The 18,070-nt window shown below is 37.1% G+C and overlaps 1 protein-coding gene across 1 annotated transcript in view; it reads right to left on the bottom strand.

The window, feature by feature from the left end:
- Positions 1–18,070, bottom strand: part of frem1l.L (FRAS1 related extracellular matrix 1 like L homeolog) — a 100,548-nt gene that overhangs the window by 76,894 nt on the left and 5,584 nt on the right. Inside the window, exons 2-13 of the mRNA XM_018258268.2 lie at positions 16,095–16,579; positions 15,142–15,236; positions 12,799–13,109; positions 10,671–10,870; positions 9,616–9,939; positions 8,699–8,807; positions 6,255–6,386; positions 4,010–4,354; positions 2,669–2,811; positions 1,188–1,384; positions 1,013–1,103; positions 330–497 (exon numbers count right to left, since the gene is read on the bottom strand). Of these exons, the coding sequence (XP_018113757.1) occupies positions 330–497; positions 1,013–1,103; positions 1,188–1,384; positions 2,669–2,811; positions 4,010–4,354; positions 6,255–6,386; positions 8,699–8,807; positions 9,616–9,939; positions 10,671–10,870; positions 12,799–13,109; positions 15,142–15,236; positions 16,095–16,334 (2,355 nt within the window). The 5' untranslated portion in view covers positions 16,335–16,579. The remainder of the gene's footprint in view (positions 1–329; positions 498–1,012; positions 1,104–1,187; positions 1,385–2,668; positions 2,812–4,009; positions 4,355–6,254; positions 6,387–8,698; positions 8,808–9,615; positions 9,940–10,670; positions 10,871–12,798; positions 13,110–15,141; positions 15,237–16,094; positions 16,580–18,070) is intronic.

Raw genomic sequence — 18,070 nt, 5'->3', positions numbered from 1 at the left:
TAGAAGGGATTGACTGGAAGACTAAACGTAGTTTAGGTGATACAAGAACCTTGTGGGGTACAAGAAGTTGGTACTGTTATGGGCACATCACCATGCAATGCAAAATTTGTTCCATAAAACTAACTGCACAGCGGATATGTATAACAATTTCTGGGCTAAATAACCTTAAAATCCCCTCTTCGATGGTGCAAAACAAAAATCAATAGCTAACAATAGCAAAGATATGACCTTTGAAATATGATGGAAGAAATGGGTAAAAAACACAGACAGATGGAATAGTTAAGGGGGAAAATATCAAAAGGGGAGATATAAAACCTAAAAGTACTTACCTCTGGAGTTTTTTCATCCACTGGCATTACTGTGATATTAAAGGTAAGTCCAGACAACTGTCCCCCATGCTGGTCACTTACAGAAAATACAAACTGCACAAGTATTGGGTCAGGCCCAATTTCTCTCTGGGGTGGCATGTAGGCTACTTTCAGATGAGTGACTGCATGCTAAAGACAGGGCCAATGAGAAGAAATCATTGCACAGGTGAAAAGGCAGGGTTATGGGAGGTTGGTTTCACCAGTAGTTTGTTGTTTAGGTTTGAACATGCTGCTACAGAATCCTTAAATAGCATTGTCAAGTAGAACACTAACAGTAGCTACATGAGGACTGGAACATAAGTCCAGAGATGCTTCCTTCCTGTTCAGTAATAAAAAAAAGTTTTTTTTTCTGCTCTACCCAGCCCTCTTTTGGGCCAATAGTTTGGTTATACCTTCATGATACTCACAGTGTAAAAAAATTGCTAATATCATGAAATTAAAAAAATATGAATGCAAATTAGAAAAGCATATAAAGTATTTGTCCCCTTTACCAGTTCAGATTGAATTAAATGTTGCCATCAAATTAGTAAACAAATTAGTCTTGAAAATTAGAAAATAATATCTAATAAAACATCAGTAGTTACCTTACATTGGGTTATAGCCCTTACTGACTTCATAAGTATTAAAGTAAAAAAAATAGTTACCTGACTGAAAAAGTTTAGGGTAGGGTTGGACGAGTCCTTTTCTAGTTTATCTGTGGTATCAACAAAAATAAGTCTTCCTGCATCAAGAAGACTACAAAAATAAAGATTACAAAAATGTTTGCTTATTTTCTATGAAATGTATAATGTTACAGTTGATAGTTTATTTTGTACTCACCCTGGATACTCTGGTGCATAACATGTTTTAGTTACAGTATAAATTAGATGATTGTCAGGACTTTCAGTGTCTACAAAATGCAAATGTTCCTTTGTTATTCTGGTTATCTCAGTTTCCTTTACAATGAGATGTCGTCTAGTTCCTTCTGCTTCTTTGGGAAGTTGATCTTTGACTGGAGTAATATGAATTGTCACAATCTAAAAATTGATCGCATTCATGGGACTTATTTTTGAAAACTGATCATAGTAAGAACTCTCACGTTATTTAAGAAATATTTTTGGAAAACAGTAAGCTGCAGTAAAAAAAAGTGAAAATCTATTCCAGCTCAGCCCTCACAAATACTTTGCATATTTACATAATCATAATTTTTTTTAAATAAAACATTTCCCCGCCTTTTCAAGCCACACCCTGATCTCTCTAGGCAACAATGCCCCAATCCCTTTCTAAGTCTCTGTTCACTTTAATTTTAGAAATAACTGATGCAGAAAAAAGGATAATTTTTACTTACAAGATCATTTTGGTGTCTATACCCAAAAAATAGGCCTCCTTGGACAAGCTCCTTAGTGAAGTTAGTGAAAAGGAACCCCGTGAGATAAGATTTACTACATGTTATATATTGTAATAACACTTTCTAGGAAAGTCAGAAAGAGTATGCTAGAAAGAGCAGCCTGTACTCAAACAAGGATTGAAAGCAGGGAGTAGCTCTCCACTAGGCTCTGCTTGCCTAAGTGAACAGACCATAGTATAGTACTGAATAGGGAATCAGGCTGAGTTGATTCTCCCTGTTGTTCTGCTATATAGGATATGAGGCATTGACAACCTAGAAAGTGAACCTTAAACTTCCCTAAGCTGTCTCCATATGGTGTCACATCATGATGTCTCATCCTTTAACTCTATTGACATTGATCATATTGCTGCACTACCTCATTGAATCTTTGAGTACCTATACTGTATATTACTTATTTAACTGTGGGAATGTCTTGGACAATAAAATTGTTCTGTTATTTGCCAGAACCATCTGACTTCCTTATTTTTCTTTAAAGTCACAACAGCCTAAGTGAGTTGTAGCTCAACTTCCTTCCCTTTACACCTGAACAAGGCTTAACCTAACCAAATTAGAGTTACCATAGTATCTTGCATTTGTCTCAGATCTATTTGTCCAAACTTTTTTGGTGTGACAAATACCAAGTATATATGTATCACTTAGAATCAGGCTCTCTCACAGTCAGCCTCACTAATCAAATAACCAACTATTTATGCTGTTGCAAACACTTCAGTCCTACATATTGACCTAATATTAATACAAGCAGAAGTTACATATTTACATTGTAGCACACATAAATTATATAAAATACATGAAGAAAGCATAGTATAAATCACATTTCTTTAATCTACAGACAAATGGTTTGTTTTAAAAAAACATTACAGATACTGAATACTGTTAACAACAAAATCTAGTGTCATTGCTTAAATGTACTTACTTGTTCTTCAGAATAGTTTGGAGGATCGTGACTATCTGATAAGACAAACTCAAAAGAGTCTTGAAAGATCTCCCCGCCAAAATGTTTGTAATAAATGAGACCACGGAACAGATCTCTCTGCAGGAAGGTTGAAACTGGGATCCCTAAATGGAAAACAACAACTATAAAATGGTAAATAATGTTATACCTGTCTTCAAATTAATTTAGAATGTGCTGCTATGAATTGATTCATTTCAGTGATCTCTAAAGAAACAGAGCTGTGGGACTGAAGGGAAATCCCTAATACTATGGAAGGGGAAAAGGCAAGAGGCAGTATGGACCAAAGGGGATACTAAGAATACACAGAACAAGGGAAACAGGCTGTATCAGGGTTGAGCAGGAATAAACCTATACAGACAGCTGCAGAACAGAGTGGACAAAGGATATATGAGAACAGGGTGAAGTGGGTGGAAGAATGGAAAAACAGAGCAGAGGAAGATGGAGCAAGTGAAGGTGTGGACAGCATCTAAATTCAGGATAGAAATCACAGGACAATAAAGATTTACAGGCATGCAGACATTTGCAGAGAACATCATACTATAGAAAAGACAAAGTAGTGTACACACTGCCTCTGTAGTGCAGAGGTAAGGCCAGAAAACCTTAGAGCTCGAGACCTTGTGTTCAAGACTAAGAGCAGGATGCAAAGAAATAAACAAGCCCCTCTGTATTGTGTTCACCCACAAGGGAAGCTTTGTATTTGTTTTTGTTTTTTGAGAAAGACATACAAATGTAATTTTATGTAGAGATTCCCCAAATACTGAAAAATACAGCACATTCGATTAAAGCAAATCCCAGTAAATGGGGATAATTTATCTCTTTCATGCTGTGTTACTGCTCTGCCACGATAATATAGTATTTATATTATATATTTATAGTATTTAGTATTTATTTCTAGTAATGGTGGCTGAGAGTATTCCACTCAGACAGCACTGCCTGTATTAATTGTTTTGTGGGGCTGAGTTGTCTGAATCATCAACTTTGTCATTTAAAGTGTACTTTGCAGTCTGTGGGCAACTGTAAACCTCAGTACCTCTGAGCAAAAAAAGAGAGAGTTAATAGCCGACAAAACCAGAATTACTACAGCAACACAGAATAATTTCCATTTTGGCAAGCTGATTCTGCCTTCCTCTTCTTTAGATCTGTAAGCCAGTAAAATTGTTTACTTTTACTAATAAACTATATCTCTCTAGCCCCTAAGCTCGTACTCGCTAACATCACTGTGCAAGATATTTGATCTACAGCTCCTAGCACCATTCAGTTAGATACAAAAATCATATTACTATTAAATAATACATATATTACCTGAGCTTTCTGTGGAATATTTCTTTACCAGTTCCCCAGCTTTTTGTGGCTTTGTAATATTGTATAGAATATAATCATCACTTGAATCAAGGTCAGAAGCCATTAACATGTGTCCCTCAATAAGGATGGTTGCCCCTTCTACTAATTCAAAACCAATATTGTTTACTAGAAATGGTGGGCTGTCATCCTTAGGAAGAATATTTATTGGAAACTTATGCCGAATGCTGTGCTTCCCATCGAAAATTCTAAAGACAATGTAATCCTTGGTAGTGTCACTGTCATCATGATGGTAGCGAACAACTTTATCTTTTATATCCTTTACTGTAAAGATAAACGCTTTGACCCCTGTAACAAAATAGGTAAATATTATTAGGGAATAGTCAGAAAATAATGCCTCATGGCAATATTTTGCTATTTATAGTAATACAATGAACTGTTATGGGGCAGTGGTAAAAATGTAGTCCTAGTAACTCATCACAGCCAATTACCAGTTTTTTTTCAAACAGCTGGCCTGTTAATTGGTTGCAGTGGATTTCTAGACCTGTAGTAAACTATACACCCTTTATTACATTGCCCCAAGGTTATGCAGAAACACTGGTTCAGTAGGGCATAGTAACCAATCATACAACTGCTTAAATAGTCTCATTGTGATTGATTAGTAAACTGATTGGTTGCTATGGATTATTTTACCAGTGTCTGTGCATTCTGCTTGCTGAAAAGAAAAACATTTGAGCTGCTATTGTAAATATGATTTTCAAGTGAAGCTTGCAATTCGACAACAGTTGATTAGAGGCCAGTAAAGCATTTTTATTGTCATATCCGATACATTGATAGACCAGAACACTTCTATCTTCTGTTTAGGCATTTGTATTTTTTTATGATTATTCGTGACCCTTAACAAAAAGTTGTAGCATTGAAATAGAAATGAAATAAACCATAAAAAAATTTTTGCGAGCGTGACTATTTTTCTCGCTCCAAATTTATTAAAGTCAATGGCCATTTTTCTTGTGGCGACTTTTTTGTCTCAGCGCCAATTTTGTCTTAGTGACTTTTTTGTCACGTCAGATTTTTGCCACAGTTTTGCAAAAAAAGATGCTGAAGGCCGTAATTTTGCCGCAATTCCATGCTTCATCACTACAAAGGATATAACATGAACCGCTGTAAATAGCAAACTAGCTAAATGATATGTTGGGTGCTTGCCAACCAGCAAATTCAGAAACAAAATTATCAAAGACAGAATTGTGAACTTGTATCAAAACAGGTAAGCAGATGTAAAGTTGCTCCTGTATCCACTATTAAAAGATGCTGACATTACATCTGCTTCTCCATTTACCCCAGAAACACAGGTCTGACTATCTGCCCAATGGCAAGTGCCATTCCATAGTATTAGAAAGCTACTCAGCAATGAATTGAAACCAAGGACAAAACATGTATACAGTTGTTGATCCTCAATCTGCAAACCATTTACTTTAAAGTCACAGGCCTTTCCATGTGAACTATAACACTGTTTAATTCTATCGTATTGGAAAAACAACCATCAGTGAATTTGGTAAACAAAAATGTACTTAGGTTTTTTTTAAAAGATGCTGAGCTTCAATGGGCTGTGATTTTGGGGTAAAAACCCCAAAATCACAGGACTGCGCATATGACCAATGACATTGAGTCATTCTATAATATAAGAGAATAACTTAACAGTGCATTATGGTAAAATACAAGACCTGTACCTAGGGTTTTTTTAAGGTACTGACTCAAAGGCCACCCATTTAGACCAGAAGTGAGGACAGTGAGGTTATAGAATAGCCTCCTGGGTGATGTTGTGATGGCAGATAAGGCCTTTAAAAGTGACGTGGAAGACTTATTGGACAATAATAATATCCAATGCTATCTAGTATAGGTATTGGCATATATGTGTATCAACAGGTAACAATTATCAACAATTATATCGCAACAGTACAACCTGGCCTCATGTTACTGAAGCAGCAATATTAAGGCTATGTCAAAGGAGAAAACTCACTGATGCCTATGATCCTAGAGACATGCTGTTTCAGTTTCAACATTCACAATCTCCAGTATGTCTTGCCTTTGTGATAACCAAAGCTGAAAAGAAGTCTTTTAAGGTTGTTGACTCCTTGTTTTTCTCACAGCCAACTTCTGACATATTCAAGGTTTGGAATTTAAATCAATTTGTATATCTAAATATTACTACATATTTGAACATGGATTCTGAAGATCGGAAACAGTTTACCTCTAACTGTAAGGCGTCCATGAAGCAAACCATCCACAGTGACAAGGCGCACTGCATGAAGATTATCATTATCTACTATCTGAAAAACATCCCATGAGATAGGCCGGGACTGTCCTTCCAACAAGTTCAGACCTAAAAATGAAAGAAATCGGTGCTTAAGGTGCATGCCAATAGCATGGCAGTTTGAAGAATTTGGTGCTCATCATGTACATCTGCATTAACAGTAAATGCCTAGCTGTTGTTTTGAAGTATCATTGTATCATTGCTAGAAATGTAGTAAACAAAAATAATACTGTTCAAAGACAAGAGTCTTTTCCACTATCACTACCTGTATCCTAAATTTCTGTTTGCACTATACAAGAAATGTATCTTTGTTTGTTCATCCTCTAAACGAAAAAAGGTTTTTTGAAAGTAAAAGTAATATTTTTCAGTTGTTTAGTACTATAAATATATGGTTGATATGTTTACATACAAAAAAAAAACTGTGGAGCCCATCCATGAGCATGCTGGGAACCATTACATTTCCAGAGTGCTTGTTGTTCTTCAGACAGTCAATTATAAGGTATTTGCTAAAATGACACTCATCGTAAATGTAAGGGCTGACCTTCCTCTCTAAGCTTTTCTAATATTTTTATTTTGTCTGAATTAACTAGAAAGATTTGTATAAGAAAGCAAACACATGACAAACTTTTAAACTGGAGCATCCTTTATATTGTTTGGTCTTTAGTTTTACTTATGTTTTATATATATGTTTTCAGAATTTGCTCATTTAAAAATCTTGGAATCTCAAAAGAGTACATACTTCATAAAGTAGCAAGAACCAACAACACAAGTGATAAAAAAAATGGAATGCACACTAGACCATATTGCATTTGTTAATGCCAAGTTATTTTATGTGAATATTTTCCTTTAAACAAAGTAATACGGTCCAAGTGACACATTGATTTAAATAATACCATATTGCATTGTTTATTGTATTCAGTTTCTGCATAGCTGTCTGGCATACAGATTGCAGATATGACAAGTGACACATAACACTATGTTTAATGTTCATTCAGACTAAAAAATGGCTCAGTACCGTATATACTCGAGTATAAGCCGACCCGAGTATAAGCCGAGGTACCTAATTTTACCTACGAAAACTGGGAAAACTTATTGACTCTAGTATAAGCCTAGACACAACTACAGCCCTGTCTCCCAGCAGCGCACATTCTGCCAAAGCGACCCCCCCAGCGATCAACCAGACTTCTTTGCAAAGTTGATGGTGACAGAGAATTGCCAAACGGATTACTGTGTGCATTGTCCCACTGTCCCACTACCATGTGCAGAGGGTGCTGTTTGATATTGCCATCACTGTTAATCTTTCGTATAACCAACAGAGGGCACTGTGTGATATTGCAGTCACTGTTATTCTTTCATATAACCAACAGAGGGCACTGTGTGATATTGCAGTCACTGTTATTCTTCCATATAACCAACAGATGGCGCTGTGTGATATTGCAGTCACTGTTATTCTTTCATACAACCAACAGAGGGTGCTGTGTGATATTGCAGTCACTGTTATTCTTTCATACAACCAACAGAGGGTGCTGTGTGATATTGCAGTCACTGTTATTCTTTCATACAACCAACAGAGGGTGCTGTGTGATATTGCAGTCACTGTTATTCTTTCATATAACCAACAGAGGGTGCACTGTTATTCTTTCATACAACCAACAGATGGCGCTGTGTGATATTGCAGTCACAGTTAATCTTTCATATAACCAACAGAGGGTGCACTGTTATTCTTTCATACAACCAACAGATGGCGCTGTGTGATATTGCAGTCACTGTTATTCTTTCATATAACCAACAGAGGGCGCACTGTTATTCTTTCATATAACCAACAGAGGGCATTGTGGGATATTGTAGTCTCTCCCCAAGTGTACTGTTGGTATAGGAATGATTAAAAGTGACTGCAATCTCAGCTACTCGGGTCAGGTACCGCTGACCCGAGTATAAGCCGAGGTAGACTTTTTCAGCACATTTTGGATGCTGAAAAACTTGGCTTATACTCGGGTATATACGGCAAGTAAGCTTTTGCGTTAAGATACAGCAAATTCAGAAATCAAATCCTGCGTAAGTTCCTTGGACAATTCGCTCTTAGATAGAAAGCTCTAGGGGGAACTTACTGTATCTGTTCATCTAAGGGCATTCCTTCTGTTTTGCCATTGCCTTATGATTCATATTCCTGTTCCTGTTTCTCTCTTCCTGTCTAAGCCGAGAGCAGAGTAGAGCAGTCTTACTTGCCATGTTGTAATAAATGTACCAAAGTTCCTGTGCTTGTCTGACTGCTTCACCTGAACTAACATAGTATAATTTACCCCCTGCTAGCCAAGCAGTTTATCACAAAACATCAATTACTTGTAAATAGCAGTATCATATATAAAGGAAGGCATTCTTACCCATGTTCCATGCTACCCTAGGAGCATTGGTTTCTGATGTTCTGATGGAGATATGTACAGTTATTGGAGCACTGACCAAGAAAAAACTGTCTATTGCTTGAAATTCAACCTAAAAAAAGCAGACATTTTCATTTTCAAAAACAAAATGAATGTTTGATTTTTACAAAACCTTTTTATAGAATTTTACAATCTACAGTGTAAGTAGGCAAATCAAATGGAAATTGTCCATGACATAAACAGATGGCTACACTGCACAACGCAGTTGACTTCCTACATTTGATTGCACTGGCCCTATGAGTCCTTGCAGTAACACAGGAGGGTTCATGCAGTTACATGGCAGTTACACTGCCATGTACATTACGTAGTCATACTGCTGGTGGTTAGACCAATTTAAATATATACTAAAATGTCTCCTTTCAGGGTCACCTTCTTTAACATTGGGCATTACAAGCACTTTGCTGTCAATGTTGTATGTAACCTGAAAAATCTTGCAGTAACTTGGACTGATAAGTAAAACTGACTTGTTGCACACCTTGTTGATATCTTCGGTAGTAATTGTGTTCAACTGGCACTGAACCTTTAGAGATTTACATAAGGACAACACCCTCTAAATTTGAAATAGTGTTTCAAAATAAATGCACGTAAACACCAGGTCCTGCTGCACGTAAAATAAGTACTTGCCAGGACAAGATTGACATGATTATAACAATATTGTTTTGGACCTGATTTAAGGAAAATGTCCAAATGTCAAATTTGTCAGCACTTCAGCTGCTGCACTTTAGCTGTGAATCCCAGTGCAACTGGGGTGGCTCCACCCTTGCTCCTAGGGCATATAATTGAGAAAAAACATAAATACAAATGGGATGTTTATAGTTCACATGGGATATTTTTGTGGTGTTTGTTTATATACTTCTTACCTCATAGTTCTGTCGCTCATTATGTGGAGTACAGGGTGGCTGGTAAGCAATGTTCATATCATGCAGATCCTGCCATGTAAAAGATGTAACGGCTTTGGTGTGGTCATCTGCATGTGTTATATATCCTGCTGTTGGCGGCTTACTTATTTTGAATACAAGCTTGTTTTTTGGTGTTTCATCATCTTCTGCATCTACAGTTGCTGTGGTGATTGTCGTAAGAATAAACTGATCTACTTCCAATATAAACATGGGCATAAATGCTGCTCGTGGAGGAGTGTTTGGAATAGCACCTGCGATTACTACAGGAATCCAAATATTTTGTGTCTAAAGAAATCAGAATGGTTAATGTCAACCTTTATTATTATTAATAATAATAAAGTAGCACATTTTTAACATAATTGGTACTTTTTTCCCCTTTTCTCTGTTTTTAGTTAACAAAGAGGACTGTTGTAGTAAATACCCTCGGTTTTAACATTTTCCGAAGACAAAAAGTATATTATAAGAATATTTTTGTATCTATGTCTTCACCCATAATTCTTTAAGGAAGGATAAATCATTTTAAGTTTTAAGGCATTGCTATGGATGTACCTTCAGTTTATAGTGCATGTACACCATTTTGGCTCCCCTGACATAATGGGTACTTCTGTTTCATTTGATCTGTAGGTATGGGCGAATTTGGGGCATTTTGCTTAGCCGAAAAATTTGCGAATTTCCCCCGAAATTTGAGAAACTGCGTAAATTTCGCGAAACGGCACCATCATCTAGTTTTTGCCGCCAGCATCCGTTTTTGATGCCGGCGTCCATTTTTTTTTTTGACTGGCTGTTGGTAATTGGCCGCGAATTTGCGCCTGGCGAATAAATTCGCCCATCACTATTGATCTGTGAAATGGGACAATCAGCGCGGATACTGAATGACATGCAAGTTAGGGGATGTGTAGAGGACAGTTAGAAGGCAGGTAGGTGGGTACAGCTATGTACTTGATTGGGGATTTATATCTAAAAATTGCACCCTCTGGTTTATTATCTTTGCTTTTACTAACCTGTAATTGTTTTACCTGTAATTGTTTTCTGTTCTCGCCTCCCTGTAATTCTACTTGAAGTGGAATATAATCAATGTTAGGTGATGGAGGGCTAAGATGCTGATATTTTATTCCCATTTCCATAAAGTCTTTGCAGTTGGCTTTCAGAAGTCTCATTTCCTTCAGTCCAGTATTGCATGCTTTGTTACCTGGGCATGGCATGCTTTCTTGTCTGTCTGATGGAAAAAATAAGATATGCATTTATAAGAAATATTCAATGACATTGCTTTGACTAGCCTGTCAACTACAAGAGATCCTCTGCACTCAACCCATTATCAATATATTGAAGACAGAGACATTTTGTGCATACTGCTACTAAAAAATGCCTTACCCTTAAAACAACACAGGGATTGTTTGTCCATATATTGCAATATATTTAAGCTGGCCAACTACGTCAAAGTCATCCCATATCTGGCCAGTCCTACGCTTAATTTTCATCTGATTCATTAAGAATTCAATTGCTTAATTATACATTTTACAAAGGGACTAAGTTTTACCTGCAACTTACTAGCTGCTTTCAAAGTCTAGCTGCTTTTCAAACTCCCAAACTTGGCTGCCAAGTTTGCGAGTTTTACTTTGAAAGCAACTAGTAAGTTGCAGGTAAAACTTAGTCCCTTTGTAAAATGTATAATTAAGCAATTGAATTCTTAATGAATCAGATGAAAATTAAGCGTAGGACTGGCCAGATATGGGATGACTTTGACGTAGTTGGCCAGCTTAAATATATTGCAATAGATGGACAAACAATCCCTGTGTTGTTTTAAGGGTAAGGCATTTTTTAGTAGCAGTATGCACAAAATGTCTCTGTCTTAAACAGGGGTGTCCAAACTACGGCCCGCGGGCCAAATGCGGCCCGATATCCATTTTAAATTGGCCCGCAGCAATTGGATTCAGCGGCGCTACTGCAAATGCGCCGGAAAGAACTCTAACCTGTTAGCGCAGCCTTGCAAAATTCAGCCCACGTCCGCACTCTGACTGCGCATCACGTGACCTGGACGTGCAGGAGGGTGAGTGGAGCTTCGCCAGAAAGGAAATGTTCGCTGACGAAACAAAAGCCATAGCGAGAGGGTGAGCAGGGAAATTAGGCACTAAATGCCCTAACGGTTTTCACTCTGTCACTGATAACCACACGCACCCTCACACACACACAGTCATTTATTTTTATCTTGTGACTTTGGGAGCCATTACTACCACCCATAACGATAGGCTTTATTGAGCATCTTAATCATCACCCCCACCCCCAGGCAGCATTGAGATCTTCCCCCCTACGTCCAAATGATGCTGCAACGCGTTGCATGCTGCCAGTCTGCTGCCTTATAAAACTTTTCTGCCCATCATTCCCTGGCAGCTTCCCACTTGTTTTTCAGTTAATGGCTCTCTGGCATGTTACAGGCATATTACAGACATTCTAATAATGCGCACGATACACAGCAGCGATACATGTACTAGCAATAGGGAGAGAACAGCCGCCCCATACACAGCTGCTCAGACAGGCTCCATTGTACCCGCTTCGCATTGTCTATGTCTGTGACTGAAAGTGTAGAGAATGTCGTCTCGGATATTAGTTTGGAAGCGAGACATTCAAAGTAAATTGTCCTCTAGCGCGGTAGTAGCGCAGGTCTCCCTTCAGCGGCTTTCAGTCATTACAGAGTCACATAACAGGAAGTATCGTACTTCACCTCGAGTGAGTGGCCCAGCTGTTTGTGTATTTTACTGCATATGGCCCTTGGTGAAAAAAGTTTGGACATCCCTGGTCTTAAATATATTGATAATGGGTTGAGTGCAGAGGACCTCTTGTAGTTGACTATATGTATGTTGTGGTCACACCCTCATTGCACCCCCGCCTAATGGTTTTAAAAAATAGTGGTGAGCACAACTTTCCCTTGTTTGACTAGCCTGTGTCATAAAATACAAATGGTTTTATAGTTTGCAACGCCACCAGCTACTGTTAAAGTTCTAGACACAGTACTTCTCTCATTTACATGTAATTTTGATGAAGAGGGGTATGCAGACTTTTGTATTATATAGGCTTCTTCTTCTGCATCCATGATGATCTGGGTAATTCATGCAGATAATTATGCACTACTTATCAAATTTGACTTACAGTTTCTCACTCTGTGTGTAAGTGAAGGCCCACGCACAGGTGTGCCAGCGCCTCTTGTGTCCTCAATGACAACCTGCCCATGAGCGGGAAGCAGTAGTTCAGACAAGAGTGTTCTGACCACACAGCTTGTTCCAAGCTTATCCCAGGTAGGCTTGAATGTCAAAATATTTTTATCCACTGGTTTAGTTGATACTCCATAAAACTCTGGGACTTCCAACGAGTCAGGCCCAAGATGAACAATGCCACCCACTGAATCAGTGATCTGTATTTTAATCAGAACGATTTCCACAATTGTCTCAAGTTCAGAAAACCTACAGTAAAATTAAAAAAAACAATGAATAACAAACAAAAAACATATTTTTATGTTGGATGGAATAGACTTCAATGGAACATCTTATATAGAATGTACACTAAACTTCAAATTTACTTGGTTGGGCATGGGGCAAAACTCAAACTTTTTTATTTTAAAAACACTCAAATTTTTTGAGATTTATTAAAGCCTGAATTGTAAAAAATATGCCACCTCAGACCTGCCGAGGTTGTGTATAAGTCAATGGCAGAGGTCCTTATCCTAATTGAAGTTATTGTGTTCTGTGCTGGGTTTAGCCCAAAAATCTGATCATTTCGGGCTTTCTGGGCAAAAACCCCAAAAAATCTTATGATTCAGGGAAAAAGCCAGGAAAAAATGTACATTATGATTTTTTGTAAGTTTTTTTTTGTGTTTTTCCCAAAAATGATTAATTCAAGCTTTTTAAATAATAAATAAGGTCAACTCGGGTATAGGAGTTTAATCATTTAATTTTTGTATTAAAATAATGAGATAAAATCGTATTTTAGAAAATAACCCCCCATATGTTGTATTTACTTCAAAATGTATCTTGGTTTGTCATAGAAGCCTCACTGCAGTAAGGTCTTCTTCATCTGCACTTAACCATGTTCTTAGTTTTCTTCAACAGTCTCTAAAGATGGCTTATGGAATTTTTGAGAAAAAAGTAGCATTTGTGCATAAAACCACACAGATATCTTATCAAGCTGCCTTGATAGTTCTTACAGTAGACTTAGCAGAATTGCTTTTATTTCCTTATATATGTTTCCTATTCATCAAAAACACTTTTGCCCATTTCTGAAACATCCTACATTAGTGGCTCATAAAAAGCTTCTCTTTTACTGCAGATTTAGAACGGATCATAAAATACCTGCATCACAAGTATAGCGATTCAGAGTGAGTCTCTCGGGCATACGCCTGGAGGAAATTAAACAGCTTTGATAGAACGGAAATTCCTTTATTTAAACATCCTGTCATTTCTTTTAACTTGGGCTTGCCCGGCTATATAAATAATTCCCTGTTTTTTCACTTTTGAGGAAGTGATTTTTACATAATGATTGAAGATTAAAATAAGTGTGCAACATAATAGAAATAAAAATGTCTAATACTGCCAGAAGCCACATTTACTGAGGTGACAGACAAATGCATCTATTCCAGTATAAAGGAGGTAGGTGTATAAAGGTGTATCACCAGTAATATAAATTAGTTATTCAATGTGTAAAGATATAATAATTAGAGCTCTATTTTAAAAAGTCAATCTCTGTAAAATTATATTGAATATATATTGGTGTTTTTAGCTTGAGTAGGACAAATTATTTAATGCTCTCTCCAAATGTAAAATGACCACAAACTATTCACACTTTGCAATTTCCCCTTGGCCAAATAAGTAAGTAGCAGACCATTTGGTGACATGGAATATGACCAATTGCAATGATCCTATGGAATGACTGTGCACTGATGCTAGGTCGGTTCATTCCATAGATGCACGTAACACATTGAATGCAATCTGACAGGGAACTTTAGACAGCGTTATGGTTGTGAAAGTGACTGGCTGCTCTGTTTTCAATGTGCCACTGCCTAAGGAATTTAAAAAAAGTGAAAGCTATTCTGGCAATATAAATATCTTTATGTAGTAATGTGCAGTTTTCTGTTTTTTACATGATCAATGCAAAAAGAATATGTCGTTATATGTACATAGTCCATCAAGTTTAACCTAAGTGAAATTTGTCAACTTTTAGTTGATGCATTGGAAGGCAAACAATGCACCCCACATTAAGTCTCTCGATTTGCCTCAGATTGAAAGGAAGACAGGGTGAAAAAATCCTTCTATATTTAAAAGATACCATATGGAGAAGGCATTTTTATGTATAGAATAAATAAAGGGAAACAACGAGTTTCCTCTATAAGCCTGACATGTTGATGCTGTTGCTAAAACGAATAGAAAGAATTTAAAGCAAGCAATGGAATATGATTTATACATGTTTTTACAAGTTAGGTAAAGCAGAATAGCATTTTACCTGTAAACTCTGATCATGACAGAATCTTCAGTCAGCATTGGTGAGCCATTGTGAGAATATTTGACCTCCTCTGGCAAGAAGTGGCAATCAAATACCTATAAGCAGATGCACCATGATTAGAATTTTTAGATACATTTTCCTTCATGTTTTTATGAATACTTTCAGTGGTGGTGGCAAAACATAGCAAGAAATGTTTCCATGTAAGATCTAGACCTTGATAATGTTTCTCAACTTTATCTCTAATAAAACATGCCAGAAGTTTATTATAAAAAAACGAATTTATCCTTTTTTCGTAGAAAAAAATACATATATTTAGTGATGGGCGAATTTATTTGCCAGGCGCAAATTCGTGGCAATTTGCGCGATTCGCCAAAGCGAATAAATTGGCGAAACGCCCGCAAAAATTCAACCAAAAAAATTCGCCGGCGTCGAAAAAAATTGGACGCCAGCGTCAAAAACGGCCACCGGCGTCAAAAAAACAAGACGCCGGAGCTATTTTCATGAATTTTGCGCGAAATTCGAGAATTTTCTGGCGAATCGAAACGCCGCAAATTCGCACATCACTACATACATTCCTTTTATGTAAATCAGGTATATCAGTGATTTAAAACACCACACTACTTATGTAAAGACCCTTAGGGCAGAGACAGACGAGACGTTTCGGGGAGATTTAGTTGGGCGACTAAATCTCCCCGAATCTTCTCGTCTGTCTCTGGAAACATTTCTTGCTATGTTTTGATCAGCACTTAGTTTTTCCGAAGTTGCCTCACGAACAAACTTTGGGCGAATTCGGAAAACGAAGCACTCTGAGTGCCATCCCACCGGCGATTTCGATTCTAGCTGGCGGGGAGGCAGTTCGAGGCGATTAGTTGCCTGAAGAAGAGGTGATTTGTCGCCGGGCAACTAATCTCCCTGAATCTTCATGTGTGTCTCTGCCCTTAGAAGGCACCTACCTGTGGAGAAAGTCTTCCCACCACTTGTGTTGTTGGCTCACTCAGAACAACCTCCACTTTGCATGTGTCTTTATTATGAGGAATACTGAAGAGTAATTCATTCTCACTAATGTAAATGTTTTGTCCTCTTCCAACTTTTATGCCAGTATTTCTCACGATTAACGTTGAAGCTTTCACAAACCCATATAATGGCATGTAAAGAAGTACTAAGATCTTCAAAAAGTAACCTGAAGTATCCATATTTCCACAAATTGAATATAATAGATATTTAAGGGTCTGTTGTATAAATTCAGTCCATGTACACTTTTGCTTTATAGCTATAGTTTCGACTTAGATGTGATTATTCAGTTGCAGAGTATCTTCAGGTACATATTAGATATGAGATGATGTATGTTCCATTCCTTGTGTCTCATTGAAGAGCCCCTTTTGCACTGGGCGGTTTATTCAGTATTATGTGTGTCTGAGCATATCCAGTCAATCTCTACCTGCAATGAATAAAAAGTCATACTGTATGAGCAAATTTCCATGCAAAATGTATAGACATGTATGTTTTTCTCAATCCATGAATATAAGGGGTCCATTTTTAAAACCTCAGTTTTTTTCTGGTCGAGGTTTTTATGGGGAAAATTCGAATTTTCATGAGAAAAATAGAATTCGGAAACATTTATCATACCCCAAAGCTGCTAAAAATCCAAAAATACTCCATCTATAACCTGTCGAAGTCATGTAGAAATCAATGGTAGATGTCCCTGAAGTAGTTTCTTGACATAGTGATCTGTGCTGGATAATCTGAATAATTCTGTGTTTTCGTCTGATAATCGAAAAAAGTTGAGTTTTCACAGTGAACTTGATAAAATCGAGCTTTCAGAGCATCAACCGTATGACGCTCAATTTTGTCGTGACATTTTGTACAATTATTGATAAATGAGTTAAAATTGTGGAACGGAGTTTGGTTAGATTTATTTTCATAAAAAATTTGATTTAATTGAGTTTTATCCCCTAAAGCCACTTATTTTAATACTTAGGGACTTATTTATTGAAACTCATTTTTTAATGAAAGTTTTCGCTGTGAAAACTCGACTTCTTCAGGTTATTGGACAAAAACCCCCGAATTTTTCGGATGATCCAGTGCAGATCACAATGTCAAGAAACAACTTCAGGGACTATTTTAATAATAATCCATTTTAAAAAAATTATAAGTACAATATATTAATATAGTTTTACGATACACAATGCAATTATAACTCATGGGCTTTCAGTGGGTTAACACCAATAAGTCCATGAAAGTGCCTAAACTATTGCATTCTCAGCAAAATAATACTTGTAATTTAGAATGGCCGGAAGACTGCAAGATTTACATTGTGTTACACATTGCTGATGGCCGGTTAACACTGGGTTAACTTTATGACGTAAAAAAAGTTGGCTCCAAATCTCCCTGTGCACCCTGGTTGCAAGCAATTCTGGAAATAATTCAGACACAAAGTTACATTATCAGCTGGAACGGAAAAGATGTACATTGCTCGTTGGCACTCACTGGCAATCCACATCCCTTGCTTGAAATTTCAATGGAAATATGAACAAATTATTTATTTATCACAAGTTTGTACCCTGGATCCCTGATTTTGTTTTTCGTGTTATTCTTTTTCTGAAGTTTGGTGTAGTGTTAGTAATTGATCTCCCGAACCCCCAAGCCTGTTTATTGAACACAGAAAGAATGAATAATTTACTTTAACCCATTTCCTTGGACGAGTACTGTCCTCAACAATATAAAAAGTATTTCTTTTAAAGTAAAGAGTATATTGAGAAATCACTTAGACTTCCTCGTGTTCTTCATGGTTTGACTTAATTTTAGCAAATTGTAACCACAAAAGTGAGACTGTTTATAAACACTCTTACTAATAATGTAATTGCTTTGCAACAACTAAACTGTACCTGCATGAGATCTATTGACCAGAGAGCTGCAAAATATGGCAATG

Source organism: Xenopus laevis, chromosome 4L (assembly GCF_017654675.1).
Source record: "Xenopus laevis strain J_2021 chromosome 4L, Xenopus_laevis_v10.1, whole genome shotgun sequence".
Taxonomy (NCBI): domain Eukaryota; kingdom Metazoa; phylum Chordata; class Amphibia; order Anura; family Pipidae; genus Xenopus; species Xenopus laevis.
This window is presented reverse-complemented; position numbering and strand designations above follow the sequence as displayed.